This window comes from Cydia pomonella, unplaced genomic scaffold, assembly GCF_033807575.1.
Source record: "Cydia pomonella isolate Wapato2018A unplaced genomic scaffold, ilCydPomo1 PGA_scaffold_199, whole genome shotgun sequence".
NCBI lineage: Eukaryota > Metazoa > Arthropoda > Insecta > Lepidoptera > Tortricidae > Cydia > Cydia pomonella.
Window position 1 is genome coordinate 187,082 of NW_026907839.1, and position 20,120 is coordinate 207,201.

General features: G+C 39.3%; 1 protein-coding gene across 1 annotated transcript in view; it reads right to left on the bottom strand.

Annotated features, from left to right (window-relative positions):
- Positions 1-20,120, bottom strand: part of LOC133533686 (P protein-like) — a 97,210-nt gene that overhangs the window by 39,989 nt on the left and 37,101 nt on the right. Inside the window, exon 2 of the mRNA XM_061872713.1 lies at positions 3,624-3,775. Within this exon, the coding sequence (XP_061728697.1) occupies positions 3,624-3,775 (152 nt within the window). The remainder of the gene's footprint in view (positions 1-3,623; positions 3,776-20,120) is intronic.

Below are 20,120 nucleotides of genomic sequence, written 5' to 3' on the forward strand. Positions count from 1 at the left end.
TTTTTTAATCACTTTCGAGTCATATCCACATTATTGCGAGCATTGACGCTAATTTGTCCGAAGTAATAGAATCCCTTCTTTTACCTATTAGCCTCCCTCTTCTTTAGTCGGTCCCTCAATACTGAGGATCGTGACATCATGTCCTTCAGTTAAAGACCAGATTCCTCCATAGCTCCCCTCAGCGCAGTTCTAGTGTACAATATTCTATTGGTTCTTAACCAATACATTCCTAGTTACGCATTCTCTCACATCTCTAGTGGAAAGCAACTTTTGCCGGTGCAAGAACTCGAATTAGAGTTTAATGATGAGTACATTGCGGTATTTGATCGGTCGGCTGAATTGGATAACCTCAATAATCTGCAATGTAACTGATAGCGATCGCAGACGAGTTCGAGCGCCGTATAATAAATGAGCCCTGGGCTATAGTTATACATATATATATAGCTCTATATATATATATATATATATATATATATATATATATATATAGAGAGATATCAGGTGCGAGGATTTTTCTCTGTCACTCTTAGTGCGTCTAAGTGAAATTAAAAGAGAAAAATCCCCGCATTTAGCGAATTTCGGTTTTCGCGGTAGGCCCCCTGTAGACGGGTCGGGTGTAACGTTTAATGTAACAACCATCGGTACAATTTTTGAATTGGTTTCATCGTCACGTTTTTATCACCGCAGCTCCCGCCAAAGGAGCAAAGCTCATCCTCATTTCTTAGATACATGGTAAAATATTTCCACTTAATAGTTTTGTGTTCGACATTACGTATTACACACATCTTTATAAGGCGAATCTGTACAGCAATCAAATATATCGGAGCGGCAGAGGCGCTCAAAAATATCTGAACGCGCACGCTAACGCCTTGACAATAGAGGCGTGTTCAGATATTTGTGAGCACCATGGCCGCTCCGTTATATCTGATGGCAACTGCACATGAAAAATATATGCCATTTTGCGTTTTATCACGATGGAATAAGGAGCTATGTCGCGTACGTGTTTCGCGAGGACCCTTTAAATATTTGCCGTGATACCAAGTAACGATTAGAGGTGTATAAACAAAGAGAGTCCGTGGGATTTTCAAGGTCTGTTTGTTTAAGCAATTGATACTATAGGCAAATATGTATTGGCTGACGACATTATCTTAGCTTTATGTGCCAAAGATATATACACCGTGTTTTTAGGGTTCCGTAGCCAAATGGCAAAAAACGGAACCCTTATAGATTCGTCATGTCCGTCTGTCTGTCCGTTTATGACACAGCCACTTTTTTCCGTAACTATAAGAGCTATACTGTTCAAACTTGGTAAGTAGATGTATATATTATTATTACTTATTTATTGGGATTTTATGGACCTTTGAGTGCCACGTTGCCCAAGCAGTGATCTATTGTGACATCCCTTTAAGAGGCTGTCAACACCCAATGTCCTTGAAATTGATGTTACTTAAACAGTTTTTTAAGAAAGACTATAGTTTTAGTCAAGTAAGAAAAATATATGTTCATATTAATTATAATATTTCAAAGACCGTGGTTGTACTCGATACATGATTGAACGAAATCGGCTCGACAGAAAATAATTGCTAAGATTGGTCTTAAAATCACAATTAAACGGTTCTATGTCTTTATTGTTTTGACTTATTGGTCTGCAATTAAAATCACAATTTCAAAACATTTATATCTAAACCGCTATTGAGTAAAATATTACACTAATAATCCACTTTTTTTTATTTAAATATTTTTCTTATTATTCCCTTGCCCAGGCCCAGTAACATGCGACAGTGCTATCTCATTTACTCCGATACAAATATACAGTGTGCGCGCTTTAGGTATTGACAGCCTCTTAAAGTTCATTACTAATGCCCGTTGATTCCAGGAAATTCCAGTTTATTTGGGCCGTAATGTTCTGTACCTCATACCTTCTACCTTCCGATGACAATGCATATGCAATAAATGCTAAAATGGAGCTGCTCTGTTGATGCACTTGAAAATGTAAAAAAAAACTCCACGATGGAAAAACACAAACACATCTAGTGTAGGCTCATTAGAAAGATTTCGAGAATAACTCAAGTATGTCTTTAGACTACGTCCAAAAGAGGTATGGGCACTGTGAATGTCATCTCACTTTGTATTGTAGGGCACAGCCAGTGGATGTCATTCCAGATCTAGAGCAGAGCCCGACTGGGGAAGTACCTCCACCTTACAAAAAACCAAACCAACACTATTTTTACGAAAAAAAAATGCCATTCAGTTTCCTTACATGTAAAGCCATACCCGCAAAGTATCGGAGTTTAAAAAAACACCGTGTTTTTTTCACTCAGTCATAATCAAAAAAGTAACTCGTTAATTATCTTTTCAACATCTGGTACCCATAAAAGTCTTTAATATTGCATTTCATCATTACAAATATATAATGAAACGCAATAAAACGTATTCTTTTTGTCATCGCGCCAAGTCTGCAGGCGAGCTATTTTAAACCGGTTAAATCTGGTTCGAGGTATATACGAACATGCATACGTACAGACAGACAGACGGGCTACAGATTAAATAAGTAGACACATCACTTAAACGTGGGCTTTCTTACGATTTTGGAGGCAATCGAGAAGACGAATCGCCTGATTTTTATAACAACAACGACCGAACAACGAGACATGAAAACAATAAAATGCGACAGAAAAATAGCACACTCAATACCCCTAGGGTACATTTATTCGATAGCGAAACGTGACGTACGCGTTTGCGTTAAGTCTCATTTTGTATGGGATTTTGAGTATCCAAAATTTTCCGCTTGGCACTGCTCTAAAACGCGTACGTCACGTCACGCTATCGAATAAATTTACACTAGGGGTACAGATTCATAGCAGCAGAAGTAGTTATATTAAAAAATCTTTTCACATCACTTACTCGGAAAAGGGCTTTTTCTTCCCTGCTACGAGGGATCAAAGTAATACTTTTGTGGACTCCATTTTTTTGCATATTATTTCTTTAGCTTAAATAATATTTTGAAACATTATTTGCTCATAGGTGATGTTGTAAGTAGTATTTGTCACATTGTAGTAAAATTATTTTATCTTGGGCTTCACTCGAACCCAATTTAAATTGTCGTGTGACATACTAACATTAAACTAATTCTATGGATTACAGTCCTGTGTTTTAGTCACTCGCGTGACATATTTCGAAGAACCTAGGTCTCCTTTCCCAAGCACACACACTCTTGAATCCCTCACTACGTTCAGGATTCTATTATAGAATCCATCGCTTCGTTTAGGGTTCAATGTACGCCCTCGCCCTAAATATATTATTTTGCTCCCTTGTGACACAACTTACAATTTCTGTGTGTGTATGGCATATCTGCTTGTATTTCGTATTCCGCGAGAGCCACAAACCGGCCGTGTTTACTACCTTCTCGAAGCTGTGAGCTATAAAGAGGTTATTGCTTTCGAGTTTCTAGACGGCTAAACGTCTGCGTAAAATCTGGGATGCGAAGCGGATAATACCTACCTATCTAGACCATGTTTTTATTGAATTGTTAACTTCTGGGTATTGGTAAGTACGTTTAAGGCAAAAAAACAGTTTTTTTTTTGTAAAAGTGAAAGTTTAAATCAAAATATTTACAAACTCACCCGTCTCCTTCTCATAGAACTGTCTGAAGGCAGCGAGCGCCGGGTCGTATTTCACCTCCTCTGGTAACCCGAGCCACAGCTGCAGTGCACCCGCCGTGAGATCCTGCGACACGAGCGAATACTGGCTCCGCGTCAGCTCGGGTTCACGCTCTCTGGAACCCCACACTTTTACTCGCTTCATGAACGACATTGCACATTATTTTTAATGTTTGTCACTTTATTTTTTGCACTGTATTTACATTATTTACTATTTTATTAGCACTAGAATTGCATAATTAATATATTGTCTCAATACAGAACACTATTTATTGCGCCTTGTAGTCATATATATTTATCTATAGCGTTTGCTTGTAATTTTATAACTCGAATAAGTACGTTCGTATATTACTTGATACTGTTACTTATCCATAAGTCTGTAAAAACTATTTAAGAATGTTAACATTGTACATGTAAACACTATATATTTTTAAACAAATGTGACATTAAGGGTCTGTTTCTCAAAGTCTGAGTAAAGTATTGGATAGCTAATTAACAAATAAATTAACTGCCAGATACAATTTCCTGCAAAACTAATCACTTTATCTACCAGTTAAGCTTTGAAGATTCTGAAACGCCAACAATGACTTTATTCGTCAGATAAGTGGCAAAAAGCTTATTCAGGAGTTTACTTAGACATTGTGAAACAGAACCTATGGGACTAATTCTCAATGCCCAAGTATTGGAGAGCTAATAAACTCATAAATTAACCGTCAGATAAAACTACCTTTTGTTGTAAAGGGTAAATACAGTTAAGCTTATTTGAACATTGCGAAACGTCAACAATGACTTAGTTCGTCAGATAACTGGCAAGTACATTGACATATATCTAAGGACGAGTCTTACGGACACTAAGAATGGTGCTAGTTCAGTGGTGTCACTCACGAATTCAAGCCAATCGTGCAGTCTAACGCATCTAGTTGCGACCAATCGCGCGCTTGATGCGAACTCGTCAACCAATCGCGTTGTGGCGTGGGACTGCGCGATTGGCTCGAATTCGTGTGCGTGAGACCGCTGTATTGGCCCCATTCTTATTGCCCGTAAGGCACGTCCTGAGATATATATATTATGTCAATGGGCAAGTAGCTTATTCAGGACGTTACTTGGACATTGTGACACAGGCCCTAAAACTCTTAAGAATGTCAACGGTTTGCTAGATAATCTGCGCTCTCTATGAATAGTACAGTACTTATATAGTCTTGAGAGATACCAACGAGTACCTACTGGCTTCTCGTCATCTCGGGTTCGCGCTCTCTGGAACCACACATTTTTACTCGCTTCAACATCGATATCTCCCTCGCATTATGTTATTTTTATTGTCAATTTTGCAGTTTAGCGGCTTTTAAAATGCATTTGGCAGTAGAATTTATATATCTATATTATATAAAGCTGCAGCCCGAACATTAATTGACACGAATTGTTCTCCCGGAAAGAGGCGCGGGGGGGATTCGAGTTTGGTACGGTCGTACAGGGGGCGGTCCGGTGACCTCCGGAAAAATCCGACATTCGGTCTACCGGATCGGGACAGAAAAATGTTTGACGGCCCGGCTAAACGGTGGGAGATAGTGGGGGGGTGCTCGACCAAATGTCACAGAGGACCCTGGGCAGTTTCGGAGGCCGCCATTTTTTTTTCAAAATGGCGGATTCAAAATGGCGGCCGATTTTCAAGTCGGTCCCGGCGCGCTCAAATTTCGGTCACGGAATCTCGGGGCCCTCTAGATCGGTATGGAAAAAAAAAATTTGGAAAAAATCCAAGATGGCGGACACCATGGCCACTTTTATTTTGTATGGCAACTTTTAAACGGTGACAGATAGGTGGGGGGTGCTCGACCAAATGTCATAGAGGGCCCCGAGACGAATGGAATGGCATTTAAAAAAATTCAAAATGGCCGACTCAAAATGGCGCCGAAATTTCAAAACGGTCCGAGAGCGCCGAGAACCGGTATGTGGGTACATATGGGCCCCGGCATTCGAAAAAAAATTTTTTTTTTTTTTTAGCTCGAACAAAAATTTGTATGGGATTTTTTTTCGAATCCCCCACATGCTAAACGGTGAGAGATAGGTCGGGGGAGCTCGACCAAATGTCATAGAGGGCTCCGAGTGGAATCTGAATAAGAAAAAAAAAATTCAAAATGGCCGACTTTTTTTTTTTCTAAAACTTCAAAAAGGTCCGAGCGCTCTGAAGTTTTGGTCGCGGTATCTCGGAGCCCCAATGACTCCTATGGAAAAAAAAAATTTTGAAAAAAATCCATGATGGCGGAAAAATGGCCAGTTTACTTTTGTATGGCAACTCTCAAACGGTGCGTGATAGGTGGGGGGTGCTCGACCAAATGTCATAGAGGGCCCCGAGACAAATAAAACTGCATCAAAAAAAAATTCAAAATGGCCGACTTTTTTTTTTTCTTTTTTTAATGTTGGTCCGAGCGCGCTGAGATTTTGCATGCGGCCGAGTCTGGAGGCCAAGATTACCATATGAAAAAAAGTTTTTTGGAAAAATCCAAAATGGCGGCGGACAGGGGCAAAGTCAAATTTTCAAGTAGGTTAAGCGAGCCCGAAGGGCGAGCTTCAGGCTGGGAGGCCGAAGGCCGACCCCGCGGAGGGCCGCCAGGCCCGGAGCTTCACCCGGAGTGGCCAAGCGTGTCCCACTCCCAGTAATTTTGGGCGAGGCCGAAGGCCGAGCTGCGGGCGTGAGGAACAAAGCGAAATCCTATATAAAAACTGTGTTAAGCGAGCCCGAAGGGCGAGCTTCAGGCTGGGAGGCCGAAGGCCGACCCCGGCGGAGGGCCGAAGGCCCGGAGCCTTCACCCCGACCCCCAAGCGTGCAACCCCCAGTAATTTAAAGCGAGGCCGAAGGCCGAGCTGCGTGCACAAGGTGCTCCCAAGCGTTCTACCAAGTCAACTGTCTTGATAAGCGGAGCCGGCGGGCCGAAGGCCCGACGGCGACGCGTCGAGGCTAGCGAAGGCCGAAGGCCGAGCTCCGCGTAGGGCCGAAGGCCCGAAGCGTCACCTGAGAGGGGGAAGTTGGAGCTTAAACACGACCCAATAGGAAAAGTGTCTTAGACAAGCGAAACGGCGGGCCGAAGGCCCGACGTGAGCTTGTCAAGACACTTTTACTATTGGGTCGTGTTTAAGCTCCAACTTTCCGCACTACTCCCGAAGCGAAACCAACCCTCCCCGAGTATCTTAATAAGCGAAGCGGCGGGCCGAAGGCCCGACGCTGAGCTTCGAAACTCAGCGAAGGCCGAAGGCCGAGCTCCGCGTAGGGCCGAAGGCCCGGAGCGTCCCATTGGATCGCCCAAGCACGCGAGGCCGAAGGCCGAGCTGCGAGAGTGCGGCCCAAAGCGAAAGTACAACCGCATTACCTTTCCCCTTTGGAAAACAAATATTCTTTATATTAATAACAACAAAAGACGGGAAAAGTGATAAAGCGAATCGGTAACAAGTCAACTGTCTTAATAAGCGGAGCCGGCGGGCCAAAGGCCCGACGGCGAAGCGTCGAGGCTAGCGAAGGCCGAAGGCCGAGCTCCGCGTAGGGCCGAAGGCCCGAAGCGTCCCCTTCGAGGCTCGCCAGCGGGGAAGTTGGAGCTTAAACACGACCCAATAGTAAAAGTGTCTTAGACAAGCGAAACGGCTGAGCTTGTCAAGACACTTTTACTATTGGGTCGTGTTTAAGCTCCAACTTCACTTCAACCCCCAAAGTAACTATATTGCGAAGGCCGAAGGCCGAGCTCCGCGTAGGGCCGAAGGCCCGGAGCGTCCCATTGGATCACCCAAGCACGCGAGGCCGAAGGCCGAGCTGCGAGAGTGCGTGCTCGCACGCGGACCATTCTTTGTAAGCATAAGTACAACTGCTTTACCTTTTCCCTTTGGAAAACAAACTTTTTCATTAAAACAACGGCAACAACAACAAACACTACAACAACAACACATTAACAACAACATTAATAACAACATACGCGAGGCCGACTGCATGCTCGCACGCGCAGCAAAAGTACAACTGCACCACTTCTTTCCTTTGGAAAACACACTTTTTCACTCAAACAACGGCACCTACAACAATAACTCATCATCAACAACATCAACAACAGCACCAACTACAAAAACAACAATACTAACAACAGCACCATGCACACCGCGGGGCCCCCGGGCCCCGCGCACCAAGCAAAACTCTAACTGCTTTACCTTTTCCCTTTGGAAAACAAACTTTACATCTCTACTCTAAACCTACAACAACAACTCATCAACAACAACACTAACAGCAGCACCAACTACAAAAACAACAATACCAACTACAGCACCATGCACACCGCGGGGCCCACGGGCCCCGCGCACCAAGCAAAATCTAGTTATTATTTAATTGTAGAGTTATAAAACACTAGTTATTGCGTTAGTTTTTACTCATATCATAGCGTTTGTTTGTAATTTTTAATAACTAATACATGTCTATTTGTTTATACTTGTTTGTATAGTCTAAAATATACCTAAATCTAAAATATTATAAATATAAATAATATAAAAATTAAACTAAAGATGCTTTGACAAAAACATGAAAATAAAAGTAAAAATGTCAACGATTGGCTAGATCATCTATGGAAAGTCTTCAGTTGATATCGTATTACAAACTTTTTATGATAATAATATTTTTATTGACAATAACAATATACATAATGGATATACAAGGTGCTAACGAATTAGTCACGGATATTTTAAGAGATAATACATTACATTAAAACAATTAACTTTTAACTGTAATTATGGAACCTTTGTATATCATTTTTTTGTTTTCATTTACCGAACAAAAAAAGATATTATAATTATTTTGTAAAATAATCACCCTATTATGTACCTGTCAAGATGTTTAACATTGTCTGTCATGTCACGTCAAAAGTTGTTTTCCTTCAATGTCATTATGATTCGGCGGGAAAACTGTAGGTTATTAAATACTAGCGTCTGCTCACGGCTCTGCCCGCGTGGAAAAAAAAACTGTCCCATGCGAACAAGTAGTGTGAAAAAAGTAGTATGCTATTCCATACTAATAACCTATCTCTGTGCCTAATTTCATCCTGATGTAACAAACATCCATTTACCCATAAAAACTTTCCCATTGAATAATAATTAGGTTAGATATTTAACGAATGCTAACCTACCTAATTAACTAGTCTAAGTAATTTAAAAAGCAAGCACGGACATAAGAAAACTTTTATTAACATAAACTGTTTATAAAAATTGTTGAAAATGGTGACCATGGTTTTCAATGCACAATAGTGCTCGCTTTCGGATATTTTCATTAACACGCATTAAGATCTCTCTTTCCCTTTTCATAACCTCAAAGGCGTCGGTAATCCGTGTTTGTAATTCTTCTGATGTTCTGATTGTGTGCCCGTCGTTTCCATAAACCAAGTCTTTGGCTCGTCCCCATACGTGGAAATCAAGCGGTGTTAAATCTGGTGAGCGGGCTGGCCAGTTCACTGCACCTGCTTGAACCCCACCCCGGCCAATCCATCGTAATTGGAATCGCTCCGTTAAATACCTTCTTACGTTACGATCGTAATGGGCTGGGGCACCATCATGTTGAAAGTACATTCTCCTACGGAGATCGACTGGTACTTCGTCTAGCAATTCTGGTAGGGTTTCTTGTAGGAATTGAAGATACGTCCTACCATTGAGGCGGTTGAGAAAAACAGGGCCCAACAAATAATCGCCAAGTAATCCTGCCCACACGTTAACGCTGAAGCGAGTCTGAAAGTGGTCAGGACGTGCTAAATGGGGATTCTGTTCCGACCAAAAGTGTGCATTGTGAATATTAAATAATCCTACCCTCGCAAATGTACATTCGTCGGTCCACAGTATGTTACGTCTTGCGTTTCTAATAAGCCACTGACTGAAAAATACACGTGGTTCATAATCCTGTAGTTGCAGTTCTTGAACACGTGTGAAATGGTAAGGATGCCTTCCCTCACGTTTTAGAATTTTCCATACGTAGACGTCACTGACATTAAATACATTCGCTGCGTCCCGGGTACTGCTCATGGGATGGCGGTCAAAAAAATCCAAAATTGCTACTTCTAGACGAACTGGGTACCTAGGCCTACCGGCTTCACCTATTGGCATGAGGTTTCCGGCATGAAATCTTTGATGTGCCCGGTAGATAGTCTGAGGATTCACAATCGTATTGTATCTTTGTGCATAAAGTCTTGAAGCTCCCGCCGCACTGTAGTTTGAGTCGCGATAACATGTTACCATGTTTAAGTACTCGTTAAGTGTGTAGCGGTAAGGCATAATGGTAAATTAATTAAATTTCTTTGCAACCGACACAATCAGACAGCAAATTGCATGACACTGACATCCAAGTATTTTATTTATCAACTTTAAGAGGCCACTTGAATGATAGTTTAAAGAGGTTCTAGAATGTCTAAAGAGGTCTCATTTAATTATCTTATTAACAGGGTGTTTTAACGTAGCAAATTTGTTTCCTAGTTTTCTCCAAAAAAACATAACATAACCAATGCTGTTTCATACTTAAATGTACTCCGAGAACCGAGTACTATCAGCTGTAAAAATATCCGTGACTAATTTGTTAGCACCTTATATACAGATGATTACTATAACTAGCTTATATCTAAAATAGGCCCTTGAGGCATTGTACCAAGGATGCTGGCGGCATTTCCTCGTTGTATCGCAATACTGAAAGATTTTCCTACATCCAATACCTATACCTAGTCTGGTAATCCCAATGGAGATGACCGAACGAGATGCTCTTATGGAACTTTCAGTAGGAGTAGCGGAGAAAGCGCTATTATTGTTTGTCCTTGTCAGTCTCATTTTCCGTTATGCCTACTTCTAAAAAGTTCTAAGTGACGTAGATGTGTTTTGTTACCCGCCGCAGTGGGTAACAATGAACCCGACCAAATTACGTAGGTTGTTTTTGGTATGTTGTCAGGAATGTTAAAACGTGTTTTTAATTTTGTCGCATTGCGTATGTTCTGTCCCTTACGGACGCACTCGTATGACACGACTATATAGGGACCGTGCGCGTTGGAGGGTCTGCCATCTTGTGGTCTGAATCGGAACCATAAACAGGCACATTTACACGTCAAGTGTTTTCTTGTGCATAGTAGGTTCTGCCATCTTGTGGGCTACATCGGAACAAAAAACATCACATTTACGCCTCGCGCCAAAAATCTGACGGCTCCTGTGCTGCCTCCTATAGTTCATGCACGCTCTCTATAATACTAAGTCTATGTTAATCATTTTATTTACAATAACAATGTGGGTACATAATGGATATATATAGAGGATTACTAAATATATAACTAGATTAAATCTAAAATAGGCCTTTGAGGCTTTTTACCAAGGATGCTGGCGGCATTTCCTCATCGTTATATCGCAATACTGATACGTTGTGCGAGGAAGCCGGCAGCTCTTCGGTCACCAGTTACGTCAACCAGACGCTTCACAATTTCCTAGAGTTTCAATGGTCCATGTTGTAAGTTGAATGTGCATGTCAAATTTCATGTAATTTAAGCATGTCATTTTGAAATGAGAACGTAACCGATTATATGGCGGCGGCGATTAGGTTCGTATGACATGAGTGACACGACTCTTAATAGACAGTCTGAATCCGAATCTGATTTCATATTATTAATTCAGAAGGCACGGAATTTCATACAATTTAACTATTCCCCACACATTCAGATTTTTTCAGATTATTAATTTCTCAGATTGATCTGTCAGAATGATACTGACGTGCGTTATGAATTCAGAATATTGAAAATACAGATTATGAATTCCGGACGCACCTCTTTCTATACTTTATGTATGGATGAGCACTTGATGAGCACACACACGCTGGAATCAGATTATGAATTTGCCATTGACATTCATGGGAGAGAGTGAGACAGACGTTCGTGAGACCACTGATCAATCTGAATTTTTAAGACATGTGTGAGGCAAAGCTTTTCTGAATTAAGAATCTGAATTCCGATTATGAATTCAGAGAGACATTCCGGACGTGTGAAGCCAGCCTAAAATATAAAAGTTTAAGGGGCCTACAGAACCCCTAGCGTAAATTTATTCGATTTCGAAACGTGACGTACGCGTTTGCGTTAAGTCTCATTTAGTAACGGATTTAGACACAGCGCGTCCGTTCCGCTTGGCACGTTTTGGAAACTCAAAATCCCATACAAAATGAGACTTAACACAAACGCGTACGTCACGTTACGCCATCGAATAAATGTGACATTATCTATGAAAAGGGACCTTATTTAATTGTCGATGGCGCTTACGCCGCACTGCGTAGCGCGGTTTTGTTTATAATATGGCAGCATCGTTGATAATGGCGTAAGCACCACCGACAATAAGGTCCCTTTTCATAGATAATGTCACAAATTTACACTAGGGGTACAGATTACCAGTTCGCCGGACGATATCGGCCTGTCAGTTATTCGCAAAAGCTGACAATCGCGATGATACGTACGCAGATGTGCTTGTGGCGGTGCCAATGCTGTCCATTTCGATGTCCTCACCCATCTTAGATCAAAACATTTAGTATTTTGATATTATTGTGCACTTGCAGATTCTAGACGTTTTTTCCGTTAGGTTAGCCTGTGATATCTCTAACAAATACGAGTGTATATTATAATATAAGTAAATGTATATTAGGTAAATCAGTAAAAAAACAAAAAAACAATTAAATACACAGTATTTTTCATTTTTAGCTTTAGTTATTTTATTTTAATTGTTTTTAGTTTTATATTCATTTTGTAACTTAAGGATGCTTGTGAGTTTTGATCGAAATTTTATGCAAATAAAGATTAATTCGATGTAAAAAAAACATACAGAGAATAAATAGTGTTGAATATTTTAAGATTATTTTAATTCATTAAATATTATCTGAAAAAAAAACAGGAAAAAATCGAATTAAGATGAAACTGCATATAGTAGTCCCCATTTTTCTCTTCGGATATCAACATTAAGAAAAAATATAACCATAAAAGTTTAGAGCATTCAAAAATTTGTATAGAATTTGTTGTTCGTTGTTCTTTTACACTTAATAATCAAACATCTAAAAATGATCACAGTAGAGGCATAGCTATAGTTAATATACTTACATAAAATTGTGTAAAACCATTTCCTATAAAATCTAAATCTAAAATAGAGAAGAAAATAGGAACTACTATCAAGAAACGGTTGTCCATTATCCTCTTAATAACATGCAAAATCTAGAAAATTCTTGTTAGCACGATACACACGATACATTTCTCTAGAAACACATAAACAATTTGTTTACAAACATTAAGTTATGTAACTGAATTCCGGATTCTCTAAGAAGGTCGTTCACTCTAAAAATGAACGTGCACAACTATTCTTAGTATTCTTACCTGTCTTGGTAACCAGTATAAATGTGAACTACAATTACCTACAGTTTTTAAAGGGTAAGAGATCAAATTATGCTAGAAATTAAAAATAAAGATGTAAATACAAGACGCTGCTTGATTCTTGACGCTTTTTGTAATAAAAAGTCTTAACAGCCATTTTTAGTGAACAATTTAATATTGGCTATGACGATCAACAAGATATTTATAGAAAAATTTAAGTTTTGTTGATAGATAAATAAATATTATAAGGGACATTCTCCCACAAATTGACTAAGCCCCACGGTAAGCTAAAGAAGGCTTGTGTTGTGGGTCAGACAACGATATATATAATATACAAATACATACATAGAAAACTTCCATGACTCAGGAACAAATATCTGTGCTCATCACACAAATGAATGCCCTTACCGGTATTGGAACACAGAACCATCGGCTTCATATATAACGTGGTCATAGAAAACGAAGTATCGGCCGGTTCCGGGCCAGTCTAACGTGAATCATCCTTAAAACTATCTTGAAACTGAAAAGTACAGTACCCCTAGTGTAAATTTGATCGACATCATAACGTGACGAACGCGTTTGCGTTAAGTCTCATTTTGTATAGGATTTTGAGTTTCCAAAACGTCCCGCTTGGCGCGCTCTTTCTAAATCGAATACAAAATGAGACTAAACGCAAACGCTTACGTCACGTTTCGAAATCGAATTTATTTACACTAGGGGTACAGAACACATGAATGGTTGCGATGAATTATTAATTATTACGCAACCCCGCAGTTTCAATGAATTCCTTTCCTCCTAAAGAGAAAGCGAAATACACCTACATAATGCACTTAAAAAAATAAATTTCGGAACCCGCAATCACAAAACCAAAAATACAAAATGGTCACAACGTTGTTTATAATTCCACAAGTAGAAATCTAATTACTTATAACGAAGCTAATTAATAGCTTTTCCGTTATTCGTTTGAAAGACTACCTATTCAAATTAAAATGTTGTTTAGAAATTGTTATCTTTTTAGGTTTTTTAGTGGTCGCCTAAATCAATCATCTTTGAAGTATTGTTTGTGCTAAAAAACAAAACAACACCCAGCTGCTTTGGTATATCTAAAATCTTGGCAATATTTCAAATTTAAAGATCAAAATCTATCATACGTCTAATGAAAAAAATATCCTTGATGAATATATTTACATTTTAGCGCGCAAAGTCTGAGTTTTGTCTTACGTTGCCAAAATTTCCAATAGTCGAAATATATAACGACACAAATTGAAAATTTTCTATATGGAATTTTCGCAATTTTCCGAAGGCACATCGCACATGTTAATTAATCATTTGAGCGGTAGCAAACGAAACGGTACTTAATCTTTCTCTCTATGAGCACAGCGGCCATGGCCAGTGCGAAGTCTGTTCAAGTTATACCAGTGCCATCTTGGGAGGTCAGACCCTTTAATTATGGTACCGGAAATGATCCCAGAGCCCAACTTTCCCGCCATCAATTCCATCAATTTCTTTGACGACCGGTCTGGCCTAGTGGGTAGTGACCCTGCCTACGAAGCTGATGGTCCCGGGTTCAAATCCTGGTAAGGGCATGTATTCGTGTGATGAGCATGGATATTTGTTCCTGAATCATGGGTGTTTTCTATGTATTTAAGTATTTATAAATATTTATATATTATATATATCGTTTTCCTTCACGTGTTCGTTTTTATTCGGTGAAGGAAAACATCGTGAGGAAACCTGCATACATCTGCGAAGAAATTCAAAGGTGTATGTCAAGTCCCCAATCCGCATTGGGGGGGGGACTATAGCCCGAGCCCTCTCGCGCATGAGAGGAGGCCTGTGCCCAGCAGTGGGACGTATATAGGCTGAATTATTGTTATTATTATATATCGTTGTCTAAGTACCCTCAACACAAGCCTTATTGAGCTTACTGTGGGACTTAGTCAATTTGTGTAATGATGTCCTATAATATTTATTTATCAATGAGTTCCACGACTGTGTCCACTCACGCTTCAGGATGAAGCAACTGTCGAGAAGACCTTTGGAGATACTGTAGGAAGCATTCCTAGACCTTAAGCGACAGTTGGCTGGTTCAAGAAACTCCGCGTAAATTGGAAGCGGTTTTTTCTGGATCTTTGCTACTTCTCGCAACATGGCTTCTTTTCTTCACATGTCTGGCGATGCGATCCTAGATCTTAAGCGACAGTTGGCTGGTTCAAGAAACTCCGCGTGAATTGGGAAGGAGTTTTTTCTGGATCTTTGCCACTTTTCGCAACAGGGCTACTTTTCTTCGCAAGTCTGGCGGAGCGATCCGAGAAAATACATGTAAATGTTAATAAGACATTAGCATTTCATGCCACAGAGAGACATTACCGTTTCGTTCGCTGCGGCATAAACGATTAGCGTCTTGGCTAGGCAGCCAATACTCAAAGTCTCGTAACGTCTGGGTTTCGTGTTACGTTGCCAAAGTCGCACGCTGTAATGCAAGACTTCCTCGTTTCCTGTTTCGTTTGAAAACATTTGTATCTACTGTTGTCTCGTTACTAGTATAATTTGACAAGACAAGACAAGACAAAGCATTTATTGCAATCATATTAAGTACACAAAATTACATAATATGTACCCTGCAAGGGCGCAGCAGTCTTATAACTAAATAACAACTTGACCTTGCATGTGGTTCCGATTCCGATTAACTGTGTTATTTTTTTATACTACGTTGGTGGCAAACAAGCATACGGCCCGCCTGATGGTAAGCATTCTCCGTAACCTATGTACGCCTGCAACTCCAGAGGAGTTACATGCGCGTTGCCGACCCTAAACCCGCCCCCCCTCGTTGAGCTCTGTCAACTGTCTGTCTGTCTGTCGTTGTGTGTGTGTGTGTGTGTGTGTGTGTGTGTGTGTGTTTTATTGTCTTTTATCCGGCTCGAAGGACCAATATTCACTCAATACAATGCACTGCACTTCCTACCTTTTGTAATGAAAAACTTCACTTGACAACTTTTATTCCGAAACCAAATTTACATTATAAGGAGCTGTAGAAAAATCTTAATAGCGTGAAGTAGCCGATAGAACAGCGACATCTACCGTCAAATTGGGCAACTATAAAAACTAAACATACTACATTTAACAGAATTCACTGTATTTTCAATGATGTTATAAGTGGTGGCGGTCTCCTGACCGTCGTGGCTGATAGATAGGATGATGATGATAGAGCACTGGTCCTCTCTGCATTTATCTTTAGTACCTACCTAAGAAATTTAAGTTTATTTTTTAAGTTAACCTTAGTCATAGCTTTGTAATTGTTAATACGTACTAAATTTTAGGCCTGGCTTGTTTGAAAAAAAAATTGTTTTACAAATTTTGAAAAAAAGGAGAACCTATAAACCTAGTTTTTCATTGTGTGAATAATATACTAAATAATCATGGAGAATGGAAAATATTTAGAAGTGGATGAACGTTTTCTTTTTTAGGGTTCCGTAGCCAAATGGCAAAAAACGGAACCCTTATAGATTCGTCATGTCCGTCTGTCTGTCCGATTATGTCACAGCCACTTTTTTCCGAAACTATAAAAGCTATACTGTTCAAACTTGGTAAGTAGATGTAGTCTATGAACCGCATTAAGATGTTTACACAAAAATAGAAAAAAAACAATAAATTTTGGGGGTTCCCCATACTTAGAACTGCAACTCAAAAAATCTTTTTTTTATCAAACCCATACGTGTGGGGTATCTATGGATAGGTCCTTAAAAATTATATTGAGGTTTGTAATATCATTTTTTTCTAAACTGAATAGTTTGCGCGAGAGACACTTCCAAAGTGGTAAAAAGTGTGTCCCCCCCCCCCCCCGTAACTTCTAAAATAAAAGAATGAAAAATCTAAAAAATATATATGATATACATTACCATGCAAACTTCCACCGAAAATTGGTTTGAACCAGATCTAGTAAGTAGTTTTTTTAATACGTCATAAATGGTACGGAACCCTTCATGGGCGAGTCCGACTCGCACTTGGCCGCTTTTTTGTATAGACGATCACGTGGTATACTTTCCTCTTAACCCTAACAAAGCCTTTGTGGGGGTTCCGTGAGAAAAAAAAACAGCTCTTCTATGTCAGTGACGAAACAAAAGTAATAATTTGGGCTCCGTCTGTGGTCAAATATTTAGCTTTCCAGAAGGGTTCCGTCACCAATTAAGTTTGAGAACCGCTGATTTAAGCTTCAATTTGATAGGACAAAAATGCACTTAACAAATGTTTGATAGGTAACTTGTGAATAGCCAAGTGTCGAGTATCTGACCGCCAGTGAAATAGACACCCTGTTTCGTCAACAACAAACACTCACACTCAAAAACAGGCAATTTTGACCTTTATCCCCTAGACTTTAAGGCGTTAAATATAATGTGCATTATCAGACGCATTCCACTGCATGAATCATGGGGTCTACCGCGATCACCGAACTTCGCAAATTGTGGGCATCTTCCTCTGTCACTCTAATTACGTCTTCATTGGAGGAAAAGGGAATGATGCCTGCAATTTGTGAACGTCGATCTTCGCGGTAGGCTCTCAGATGACTGAGTGAAATAAACAAATAAAAAACACCTGTGTTAAGAGAAACAGTCTTAGTTGTTTACGTATAGTCAGTTGCTGGATACATTTGTAGTAAGATATCTACTGTTCTACAATAAATAAATACACTGTGTATTTTGGATATAATCGCAAACTTAAAGTAGACGTTTTAGTGCATAGAAAACATCAATGAAATGAAAATAAATACAATCTTGAGTAGACTTCCGGCCCGATTCGAAGAATGAGTAAGACACGTTTAAGATCTTGGAAAGATCGATAACTAAACGAAATGTCAACATTGACGTTTATAATAGATTCCGCTGTGATCCCATGCAATAAGATATATCGACGATAATTATATTGTCAAAGTAACATTGGTTGCCCTAATCGAGCTGCTTCTGTCAATTATACGACATACGACATACAAACGATATCTAAATGAGAACTTATCTAAACCAGGACTTATCGTTAGGTATCGTATTTCATTCTTCGTATCGAGCCGTTCGTCATTTTCAAGTTCAACCGGAAAATCCCACTAAAAACCATAAAAATAATGATGTTTATTTACAGTGGCAATTTCACATTCTGTCACTTCAAAGGCACAGAAAACGAGAGTGAGTTGTTGTTTTGATAACAAACCATAGAAGCGGATAGTGAATCTCGCGACCTAAACGCGTAAGCGCCATGAATTTTACATACGACATTTTACTTACTTATATTTTACTTACGACGTTTTGGTCGCGAGGTACAGTTTGCAATTGCGATAATTTCATCGTTTGGTATGGCTTCCCAAATAGCACAGATAGCTTTATAGCAGCTGAATAATGGAGTACTAATAAGCTTGAAGCTGAAGTTTTTAACTCTTGTAACTCTTAAATGATATTCAGATGATATTTCGTACATAAGTTCCGAAAAACTCATTGGTACGAGCCAGGATTTGAACCCACGACCTCCGGATTGAAAGTCGGACGTCATATCCACTCGGCCACCATCATATCATCTGATATTTACCACTAGCTTTTCGGTGAAGGAAAACATCGTGAGGAAACCTGCATACATCTGCGAAGAAGTTCAAAGGTGTATGTGAAGTTCCCAATCCGCATTGGGCTAGCGTGGGGACTATAGCCCGAGCCCTCTCGCGCATGAGAGGAGGCCTGTGCCCAGCAGTGGGACGTATATAGGCTAAATTATTATTATTATTATTAACTCTTAAATTTAAAAACTGTTTAAGAAATACAAACAAGTTACTACTTCGAAAAAATAGAACGGGTTATGGCAAAAATAGCGTAATGTATGAGGGAGCACGGATGTATAATGAACTACCGAATAATGAGAAGGATTGTGAGTCTCTTAGTGCATTTAAAACCAAATTAAAAATACACATACATAATAATGTAATATAAACCTTTAGCGATCATGCTATTTATGTTTATTTTTAAGAAAATCAAATATTTAAGCTCATTTTTAGTGAACTGTATTGTTCTTATGAGTAAATAAAGATTCTCTCTAAAACCTAAATCTAAATGGGCACAAATTTTGGCAGCCTTAAGTTCACATAGCTGCTTAAGAGCGTTGTAGCAGCAATTTAACGGAGTTATAAGGGGTAAAAGGATTTATAAGAGCTGTATATTGACTGGGTATTTATCTATAGTATTTAGGTGATTATAACTGAATGGTCTGATGCAATGAATTTTTCAGTTTTGTTTAAATATGGTTAATATGTCAGGGAAACCACAGGCTAACCACAGAATCTCTCTAGACCAAAATCTGGCAGTAATCGAGTTGCGGGCGTCCCGTCGCCACCACAGTTAACACTGAGTTTCTCAACACTAGTACAGTCGGAAAGAAAATCCAAGGGAATAATAAGTTTACTACAGGGTGGACAAATAAGAATGATACACTTTGTTTTTAAATTTTAATTACATTAAGTGGAAATTTTATTAAATATTTTTTCATAAATATATTATTCAGGGTTGGCAATTGTATACGGAAGATAATTTCTGCCAAATGTATACCACTAGCAGCAAGCAATTTTATCTCAAATGTTTCTGTTGTTTAAAACACGTTGTTTGCTCGATTAATTTTGAAAAAAAGTGACAGTGATTGGCACCCAAATTCTCCAAATTTTGTAGCTCTTGACTTATTTCTGTGGGGCTATCTAAAATTACGTGTCTATGCTAACGAGCTGATGAAATTTAAACAGTTAAAACCGACTATCAGGCTTACATTTGCCTGCTGTTAGAGGTGGACATATGTCAGACATTATGTTTCGCATGAATTTGCCAACCCTGAAGAATATATTTTTAAAACAATACCTAATAATTTTTGAACTTAATACAGTTAAAATTTAAAAACAAAATGTATACTTCTTATTTGGCCACCCTGTACTTAAAGACTACTATAAATAAGTAAGTTCAGTGTGTGGCACGTCTCCAAATAGGCCCTGCTTACAAAGGTGCTCTCTGCTTTATCTTAAGGTTGACTGGTAGATGCCTTTTGGCATTAAGTCCGCCTTTTGTACGAT